General features: G+C 42.0%; 2 protein-coding genes across 2 annotated transcripts; one reads left to right on the forward strand and one right to left on the reverse strand.

The window, feature by feature from the left end:
- Positions 1–3,381: 3,381 nt before the first annotated feature.
- On the forward strand, positions 3,382–5,329 carry LOC103718548 (reticulon-like protein B5). The gene is made up of 5 exons (XM_008807424.6): positions 3,382–3,734; positions 4,239–4,419; positions 4,500–4,641; positions 4,717–4,786; positions 4,905–5,329. The coding sequence occupies exons 1-5, from the start codon at positions 3,530–3,532 to the stop codon at positions 5,069–5,071; spliced, it is 765 nt and encodes a 254-aa protein (XP_008805646.2). The 5' UTR covers positions 3,382–3,529; the 3' UTR covers positions 5,072–5,329.
- A 2,644-nt stretch (positions 5,330–7,973) lies between these two features.
- Positions 7,974–9,717, reverse strand: LOC103718547 (S-adenosyl-L-methionine-dependent methyltransferases superfamily protein). Its single transcript, XM_088722386.1, has one exon. It carries the CDS (start codon positions 9,568–9,570, stop codon positions 8,122–8,124), a length of 1,449 nt encoding a protein of 482 aa, XP_088578512.1. The 5' UTR covers positions 9,571–9,717; the 3' UTR covers positions 7,974–8,121.
- Between the last annotated feature and the right edge of the window lie 537 nt (positions 9,718–10,254).

Consider the following 10,254-nt stretch of genomic DNA (forward strand, 5'->3'; position numbering starts at 1 on the left):
AGACTGCAGTTATCCAGCATTGTTAGACGATTGGTCCCGAATGGAAGAGTTAAAAAAAAATAATGCAGAATATTGCATCACTGAATGGATTTCTAAGTGCAAAACCTCGGGTGAATAATCACTGTGAATCCCAATACACCAGCTAAGAGATCTAAAGATGTTATGATCTTGTCAGCTTCATGCAATGGAGACTTGGATTGAGAAGATTGTCATTTTGATTAGACTTGGATTAAGAAGATTCTCTGAAGAGCTAAAACTAACACCCAGTGAGATGCATATCGTAGAAAACAGGAACAAGATTCAGCACTGTAAATTGGAACAAGAATGAGATCATAAGATCTGATGGTCAAGTTCTGACTCCTGTCAGATGATTAATACTATCTTCAACCAATTATAATGAACAATGGAGAGGCATACGAAGGGAGGGCGGTAGGGAGGAGTTCAACAAGGTGAAAGCAAAGTGAATAAGAATGCAATGAAGGTTTAACTAGAGAACATTGGAACAGTGGGATTATTGAAGCGGATGATAATTGAAGTCAAGCAAAAAATTGGCTAGAGAAAATGATATAGGAAGCATAGTAGTTGCAAACCAGCTGCAATTAACTTAGTATGAGATACAATAAGATGATATAAGCATGTACATTCAGGATATGGAGGCTCAATATAGAGAGTTTAATTGAATGGTCATGAAAATGAAGAGAAAATCTTAAAATAACCTTAAAGATCTTGCCTTGACAAGAAGTAACCCATAAAGGAACCATGTATTTATACCTGTTTCTAAGCTCCAGCATGACACAGTCATGGAGAAGACAGATAATGTTAGAAGTTCATTCTCCGGCTGAGGGTTTCTCGTTATCAATATTCAAACATCCACTGGATCAATGGAAAAAAACTGGCACTAAGTACTCTAAAATTGGCGACTAACAACAAGAAACCATCAAACAGTAGGATAAAATTTGTGCCCTTTTTTGATCCCTTACACGAATAATTCACTGATCGTATGTTCAGACCTACAACAGCCATCAAATGATCGCTTAAACAGAAAACAGACCGTAGATGCATGAAGAGACGCAAGAAAGAAGTATAAGAAGGAAAAGGGAATAAATAGGATATTGGAAAAGAAAGGTAAAAGGTGCAAAGAAAAGGAAGGTGGTAAATGAACTTGGTGATCGGTCCATGCACCCCCTTACAAGGCCAGCCAATCACCTGTGGACATGTTTAAAATGCCTCAAGGCAATCTGCAACTAAAGTTGCATCCATTAAGTTGGAGAGGCCAAAAATGAACGTACAGTTCAAGCAAGATAAATTACATTATTCTCCAATAAACTGAAACACATAGAACAACTAGGCATGTAATAGTTAAACATGTAACTGTCGAACGTCCCACTCAAGTTGGTACATAAATTCTTCGCATGAGTAGCTTGAACCACATCCTACAACTTGTAACATTCAAAAGACTTCTCAAATGATCAACAAGCTAATACTTCACCAATGGGAAGATCTACAGTCCTAGCAACTCATTTCAATGGAGAGAGTAAGTCTTCCCATGTCTCCACAGTGGCTTAGAAAGAAGGTTGAAATCTCAAACCTGACTCATTTTAGGGATGGACAAGGTCCTCACATGTATAAAAGATATGAAACCACTTCCATCTTAAACCAAGTCATTAAGATAACCAAGCAAGATATAGATGCTAAACCATCATCTCACTAAAATATCCATCTTTGAGGGTACAGTGAAACAAGAGAAGTCCTCCTCTGAAGACAACAAACAGGATCCTTCTCGTACTTCAGTTGTAGCATTTGGGTATGTCCTTGTTTAATAATCCAACAATTTGGCCCGACAAACATGGATCAACCAAAATGGACGCTGGTACGTTGCGATCTAAGGAGCATACGATCATTTGCTGTGACGAGATTATGCATGATTTCTGACAACTGTAATAATGTAGGCTCGAGTGGGGCTCTGGACCGCGGATGTGGGCCCTTTTTTGTCCTTTTTGACTTCGAGCCAATATAGAGATGGCTCACGTACAGGGAAGGCAACCAAATACCCATTGCTCTGCATGTACACGACTACAGTTTTCCACATTTATCTTGCTATTACTAAATCCAACAAAGGGAAAGGTAAGAGGAATGGCAGTCGCATAGAAGCAAAGCCTACGTTCTTTTTAGCAAATAAAACAAAACTTACTTAATGTTAATTTGTAATGCTTACTAAGGAAAAAAGGAATTTAAGAATCACCAAAACCCACAAAAATTTAGAGATGCATCCAATTCTATTAAAGACATGAAGCAACCAGTATAAATATATAAATATATAAAGACGGACTCTGTCAGACAATATACAATTTTTAGGGATTTATCTTTATAGCATTCAGCTTCACAGGTGTCAACCATGCTGCAACTCCTATATCCGGAATTCTATTCATTTCTTACCTGTGGAACGAAGAGAATTTAAGAGAGATGAAGTGGGTTTGCCATTTTGGAAGGTGAGGAGTTTTACTAGTGATGGCGGGGAGATGGATCGACTGGGTCTCAGGCAGTCCGTGCCACCACCGGCTGCGATGACGGAACCAAACCTGAACCCAGACCCGAATCCGAACCGGATGAGGTGTGTATTTCCGGCTCCAAACCCGTCACAAGTCCAAAATTTCTTTCCAATTTCCATCTCGAGCCCGAACCTGGTCCGAAGCTCGATCGGAACCACCCCAACTAGGCCTGTTTGTGCTGAAAGGCTGGATTCGACCCGAAATGGCTCGACTCTTGAAATTCTTGTCCCGGTTGGTCAAAAATTTGGGTCCAAATCGTGGGAGTGGTAATGTGTCTTCACCACCCAATCAACACGTGCCACAAACACGATCCGTCCGGGATCTACTACCTGGCAGCGCTAAACACACCCACGCTCGAACCCCAAAACACACACTCGGGATGTATGTGGGTCCCACAACCCGCCATCACCTGCAGGGTGCCACGTCAGAGATCGCGACAAGTGGGTGCGTCGGGCGTTCTATTTCAATCCCGCGGAAACACTTCACTGAGATACGTGTGGCGATTAAGATTTTCGTGGTGGGCCCAACAAGCATGTGCAATGAGAATTCAATCAGCTGTTCAATCAAATACCGCACACCAGACCTCCCAATGGAATATCGCCAGGTAGAAGTAGAATGTGCTGGCCACGTCATATTGTCCGAAACGGCTGATGAACGTTCACGGCGCTTTGGACCCTGCTGAAGAAAAAATGCAGCCCCTCGAAGCAACCGCCGTCAACTCTTAACGGCCGCGTCTACCTTGGAGTCGAACTTTGATCCGTTTCGGACAACCCTTGCCCCTGCGCTGCCCCGATTTTCGAGAAGGCTCGATCCCCGCCCCGATCCGACGGTCGGGATCGCATCTCGGAGTCCTGATTCCACATATATTGTCCCCGATCGTCGTGGAGATTTTTCCCAAAATAGATCGAGAGGAGCGCTCCTCTAGTTGGGGCAGATTCGGTGTCCCTGCGAAGGATTAGGGTTTCGTCGCGCCCACCGCGATGGCGGAGCATTCGGAGGAGTCGAGCTCGAAGCCGGAGTCTCTGATGGAGAAGATTGCCGACAAGCTTCACGGCCATGACTCCTCCTCGTCGTCCGATTCCGACAACGAGAAATCGGAGCCGTCCGCGTCATCCGTGAAGGCCAAGATCTACCGCCTCTTCGGGCGGGAGAAGCCCGTCCACAAGGTCCTTGGTGGCGGCAAGCGTACGGATCTCACCTCTTTCCCCTCTCTCCCCCCCTTTTTTTTCCCATTCATTTATTGATCTATGTTACGAAAAGTTTATATTTTTATCGGTATTTTTTTTCTTTGGAAATGTATAGATCGGATCCAATGTTGCTAGGTTTACTGAGTTGCTTCGAAATGGGATCTATGGCATGAATTAATTTTTTTTATTTATTTATCTCGATCGCCTAATAGGATTGCTCACTTTCTACTATTAGAAAGTACTTAGATTTTCGGGTTTTCGGAAACTGTGAAGGAAACACATATCATGCCGTTTTGAGCATTGTTGATCTATATCTAGTTCACTTCTTTTGATTATTGTGGATTTAAAGTTATAAACCCTATCTCGGTTTCGAGGCCACTTGCTCTTTATTAAAATCTTTTACCTCGATAATTTTGCATCTGTCCTTATCACAAAAATGTAATCTTTGAAATCTTGATTTTTACTCTTAAATTTATTATTTAGAGATGTATGACTGGTGCAGCTGCTGATGTCTTGCTCTGGAGGAACAAGAAGATCTCTGCCGGGGTGCTTGGCGGGGCCACCGCCGTCTGGGTTCTGTTCGAGCTGCTCGAGTACCATCTGCTCACTCTGGTCGGCCACTGCCTCATTCTCTCGCTGGCCATCCTCTTCCTCTGGTCCAATGCAAGCACCTTCATCAACAAGTGGGGTCTCCGTTTTGAAAATATAAATTTGGATTTTGTGTGAATTTGTGGGCAAGATTAGATTTTTCTTTTGCTTTTAGGACTCCGCCGCACATACCTGAGGTGAGCATTCCTGAAGACCTGGCCGTGAATGTTGCGCTTTCCCTGAGGTATGAGATCAACAGGGCCTTTGCTATTCTGAGGGACATTGCATCAGGGCGAGACCTGAAGAAGTTCCTTGCTGTATGTTGACTTGACTTGCGCCTTCCTTTAATACTTTCAGGTTATGTTTTACTGATGATACACATGGTTTCTCAGGTAATTGCTGGACTTTGGGTACTTTCGATCCTTGGGAGCTGCTGCAATTTCTTGACCTTGTTCTATATCGGTAATTATATCTTTCAACTTCCCAGTCTTTCTTGATTTAATTCTCTATGTAGCTTTTGGCGTTTAATGTTGAAGTTCTAAAATTTTTTGATTTTTTTTTTTTGAATGGAATAAAACAGTGTTTGTGACGTTGCACACCGTGCCTGTGCTGTATGAGAAGTATGAGGACAAGGTTGACCCATTTGCAGAGAAGGCAATGGCAGAAATCAAGAAGCAGTATGTGGTGTTTGATGCCAAGGTTCTAAGTAAGATTCCCAGGGGCCCATTGAAAGATAAGAAGCAGTAGAGAAGAAGGCAATCTGAGGTTGTAGTAGGTTTGCACTCTGCTGTCAATTAGATGTGGTTTTTCTGGGCAATGTTGTGTCTGTTTATCTTTTGTCAGTTAGGGCATCTCTTTACATCTTATTATATGAGGTGTTTGCGTTCTCAATTTGGATGAATCGAACTTGTCTAAATTGTACTGATTCCAAGATTTTGTGATATGGATTGTCATTATATATGCATGGAGTGTGTGCAGTTGCCTGCACGCTTCTTTTGTTGACAATTATGGGTTTCATACCAACTGCTTCCACCATTGTCATGTTTTAGGTATGCTTCCATGTTTGTCTCTTTAAAATCTGTGCTCTGACTTTGATATGGTAATAACATGACGTGATTCAGTTCAGTAATTTGCGATTCTTTTGCATGTCCCTTTCCAGTAAAATTTATAATCAAAACAGTGTTGTCAATATGTATACACACTGATGTTCGACTGTGAGTGATACTGAGTGAAAACTCTCCTATTGGGTATTCCAACGCCTTCTCTATCTCTGTAACATCCTCTTGGTACAGGCTATACAAAAAAAATTAATGTGTCATAAGCAACGGATATTCATATTCTTGTAAAGAAGGTAATAATTAGGATACAGTTATGAGAGCTGTTGCCTGGCAACTTATGTCTTTGCATATATGTATTGAGTATGCTGTTCATGTTCACAAGTATGTTGTCATTCATTTTCTTTGAATTCATGTGTTTTGCTGGATTTTAGATTATTGAAATCTTGTTTTAGAAAGAACTAAAATGTCGCAAATATCTTCCTGTGTGATACATGGGGTTCTAATATACATGGGATTGAGGCTTGTTGATTTGAGTATTAGCCTGACTTGAAATAAGCTGAGTATGAGGAATGCCTAGAAGTTGTATCTTCCATTTCTTATCTTCTTTTACCTTTTCATTTAAGAGTTCAACTTTTAAGCATTGACGATTCCAATCCTACCTCTGTGCTAAACAAAATTTATCAAGCTAAATAATCCATGCATTGAGAAGTTTATCAATGAAATATTCAATGCATGCTACAAAAATTAATATAAGCAACAAGCACTCAATGGTTAACTATATAATGATAGGCTAAAAATAGAAAGATACACTTTATTTAAAGGCAAGCATATATATCTAAATATATTCTGACATCACTATTTTTAATCTTTTCAAGTTGAAGGATATATAAATAAAATTAGTATTATATGTGCATGTATATAAGTAGGTAGTAGGTATTTATGTGTGTACATATGCATGTATATAACAAATTGGGTAATTTATTCAGGTTCGGGTTGTGGAAAGTCTCAAACCTCTTAAGCTGAAAGTTTCAACAGGTTTGACTACGATTCCATACCTAATTCATTCATCTTCCAAGTCTGGGTTGGTTTCGGGTTTGGGTACATGGATTGGAGCGAAATCCTGTTTGTGGATAACTTCTTCTGACATTCTGGGGTAGGATCAGGGGAGATCATGACAAAGCCAGTACTTCCAGGGAAGTAATAAATTTTCATTTAGAATGATATTCAAGTTACAGATATAAATGTCTGTGCTAGTTATGGTGGATTAGCATAGAATTGTTTAGATTTGGACCATAGTTTGGTACGAAGAAGCATTCTTTGCTCTATGTTATTCAAAGGGTTATTCTTTGCTTGAAATTGGAGCTCCATGTTTATCAGTCTGCCTTATTGATTGTCATTAAGAAAAAATATTCTTAAGTGATTTTATTTGCTAATCTCTACTTATTCTACCCGCTGTCCATCTTGCTATGGTGTAGATTGCATGATGTTGCAGAACCGAGGATTTATAAATGTACATGTCTCGAAAGCAATTAGGCATTAAGGCATGTTTGATTGTGGAGAGTTGGACTGTAGAATAGAAATGAAAATGAGTAAATTCTAATTCAGCCATTTGTTTAGAGCGAGATCTATTTTTTTAGTATTTAAATTTCATTCCAATTTCAGTTACAAACCCATTCCGATTTTTATTTCAATTCATTTTGATTCGGTTGCGAACCAAATGCTAAATCCCTTCCCTGCTGCTATTACAATGGGTAATGCAGCGACCATCGAAACTCATGTCCGGTGGTGTTGAGGGGTACATGACTGAAAATAATATAGAGTTGGGACTGTCTTGGATGGGCTGCGGAGCCTCGGTGGAGTGCAGGGAACCTGCTCTTCTTCAGTCCGGAACCCTTCTTTCCTTTCTCAACACACCGTTGAGATTTCAAGAGGATGGGCTCCAAACGTCCATTATACACAACTATAAGCTTCCCATACTGGTCATCAACTGTAACATGATATAAAGCTTCCTTGAATTATAGTAATTTTCTCACGGTGGACTGCATGGGCCTGGAGATGCATCAGTATCCCAACTCAACTAGCCGAACAGTACCCCACTCGATTCGTATACGTGAAATAAAATCATGTACTTACCAGAGATTTCATGGTTGTCATTGCATGCACTTCATTCTTCGCATCCTTCATGTTAATCCATCATGAACATTATCCTTTGGAGCAAGATATAATATGCTTGACTGGTAGAAATTAGAATCATAACGTACATTATGCGAACATTTCAGTTTTTGAATTGACGAGCTCCATTATCATAGGATCGTTTGGACTCAAAGCAAAAACCGTTGGAAAATTACTCATAAAGAAACGTTCTTAAATTTATTATAGTTGTTAAATATGCAGTTATAGATTTGGAACTCAAATTGAACAAGACAAGGAAACATATTATTTGGTTTGGATTTGGATTTTGCTTGGATCTAACATCTAACCATTTCCATCCACAGCTCCTTAACACGCAGAGAGTGAAATCTTATATATGTTTTCCTACAGCGGCATATAAGCTTAATTATATATTTTCTAAACTCAGCTGCATTATCTCAGCCATGATGCCTAGGATTTTTCAGCAGTCTTTCTAACTAAAATGCTCAAACTAAGCAGGCAAAAACCCTTCTTCCTGCATGAAAGGGCGAAGCCCCGGTAACTCTAATGCTAAAACGAAGATGTATGACCATATCAGAGAGAGCTACCTCAAAAGGGCCTAGCTGGTTTTTCCAGCACTGCAGAAAAGAACACCTCTTGATCATCTTTATCCAGCTTTGGCACCACGACCCACTTGTGCTTCTTGTACCTCAGCATGCTAAATTCATCCAAGTAATCATCCAGATCCTCCTTCCGACAGAAGAAGCTATCAATCCAGAGCAGACCACCTGGCCTCAGAACTCTATCCCAATCGTACAGAACGAAGTCCAGGTGTATGAAATCGATCCAGCCATCAAGGAATCTTGTGGTGTGGATGATGTCGAGCGTGTTATCAAAGAAGGGAAGCCTCTGGTTTATGGTCAGGTACAGAGGGAGGAGCCCTCTGAGAGCAATCATCTCATTGAAAGGAGCCCCTAGATTGATGGTTGCTGACACAATCGTCGCATCGAACTCTCTCATCCTGGCAGCAAAAGTCCCGGTGCCTACGCTGAAATCCAGCCCAATCCTTATCTCCCCTGGCTTAATCCGCAGAACCTCTTCTATAAGGAAATCTGCAGTCAGATTCGAAGCTGGCTCGACGTGGACTGCTTCCATCCATCTCGGCCTCTCATGGTGGGTGAGGTTGAAGCAATCGGCGCACTTGAAGAAGCCCTTCCCGGTGCTGCTCCTCGCGAGGCAGGCGAAGGTGCTGCACCGGTAATGGCTCCACCGGACGTTCCGGTCGTCGGGGAGTTTCCACATGGACTCGTTGATGGGGAGAGGCTTTGCGTACAGCTTCGGGGCCCTCGCAAAGCATCTCCTTCTCGGCAGTGGATCGCAGCCATGAACCAACAGCCTCTGAGCCTGCTTCCAGTCATCCTTGCACAAGTCCCCCACATCGTAGTCCATGTACTCTTCCAGCTCTTCCTTCATGGAGAAACAGGCATGGCCGATGCTTGCGAACGTTCCATTGGCTCCAAGGAAGTTTTGTTTCCCCAGCCTGTTGGGTTTGATTCTGGCGTACTTCCGTATCTCTTCCACCAGAAAGTACTCCATGATTCTGTCGTACGGCTGGTTGGTTCTTGACAATGGATGAGCCATCCCTGTCTCAGCTTCTCGCCGTCGAGCGTCGCCTTCGATGCGAGGGAGGAGCGCCTGGATGGATGCCAGTTTTCCCAAGATATCAGCAAGGAAGGAACTATATCTGAGTCTCTCATTCTTCAATTCAGATTGATGATCCTCCTCTGAATTTGCCCCTAGCTCTTTCAACTGCTCCATCTCTTCGACGATCTTTCTGATGATGCTATCCATGATCTTGTCAGCCTCTACTTCGGCTGGCCCATCATCAGCCTCTCCACGGTCACCAAAGGTACTGGTGATAAAGAGAGATCTCTGAGAATAGAATTTGCATAGCGTGGCTATACTGAGTAGAGCTGCAAGCATAGCCAAGAGAAGGGTGAAGCCATATACCCCTCTCTTTAATCCGACCCTCAGGACCAGGTTATTCGAGCTTCTCATGTCCAACTTCACTTCTGGGGTTTCCAATACAGTACCACGAAGAACTATTAACAGCTCTCTAAATCATGTAATAATGGAAAATATTCTGAATCCTGAACAGCAACAGAGGACCAGATCGCGGACTTCGACAGAGAATATAGAGTTTGGACTAACCATCAACTCAACAAAACAGGGTCAAAAGTCAGTGATGGACAAGTTTAGCGAAGAGTACCAGGGGAGGTCCGGAAAGTTGATGAAGAGAGTGGAAGAGTGCTGATCATCTGATAGACACAGTCCTATTTAGTTTATGGGGAGGTGGAAGGAGGACAGTGGAGTAGTACATGGAGATTACAGTCCTATTTAGTTTATGGGGAGGTGGAAGGAGGACAGTGGAGTAGTACATGGAGATTACAGTCCTATTTAGTTTATGGGGAGGTGGAAGGAGGACAGTGGAGTAGTACATGGAGATTAGTGACTGGGATTTTTTATTACAAGTTGTTTTCGAAAGACTTGCCTTCTTGGCTCGGTTGCCCATACTTTTTTTTTTTATATAGTTTTGTATTGGTTACCGTTTGACTTCTGAGAGAGAGAGAGAGAGAGAGTTCTCTGAGCTCACATGGGGTGGTCCAAATTTCCCAAAGCCCGATCGAAGGGCACCAGGCGTCTCATGCACAGCTCTACAGACCTTCAATGTCTGTAGAAACT

Source organism: Phoenix dactylifera, chromosome 5 (genome assembly GCF_051530095.1).
Source record: "Phoenix dactylifera cultivar Ajwa chromosome 5, Ajwa_hap1_PhDact_Kaust_v1.1, whole genome shotgun sequence".
Classification (NCBI taxonomy): Eukaryota; Viridiplantae; Streptophyta; class Magnoliopsida; order Arecales; family Arecaceae; genus Phoenix; species Phoenix dactylifera.

Bases quoted from the DNA above. Each gene is read 5' to 3' on its own strand.
- LOC103718548 (XM_008807424.6), top strand. From the start codon at position 3,530: ATGGCGGAGCATTCGGAGGAGTCGAGCTCGAAGCCGGAGTCTCTGATG. The intron at 3,735-4,238 runs GTACGGATCTCA...TGACTGGTGCAG, and splicing joins GGTCCTTGGTGGCGGCAAGC to CTGCTGATGTCTTGCTCTGG. The intron at 4,420-4,499 runs GTGGGGTCTCCG...TTTTGCTTTTAG, and splicing joins GCAAGCACCTTCATCAACAA to GACTCCGCCGCACATACCTG.
- LOC103718547 (XM_088722386.1), bottom strand. From the start codon at position 9,570: ATGAGAAGCTCGAATAACCTGGTCCTGAGGGTCGGATTAAAGAGAGGG.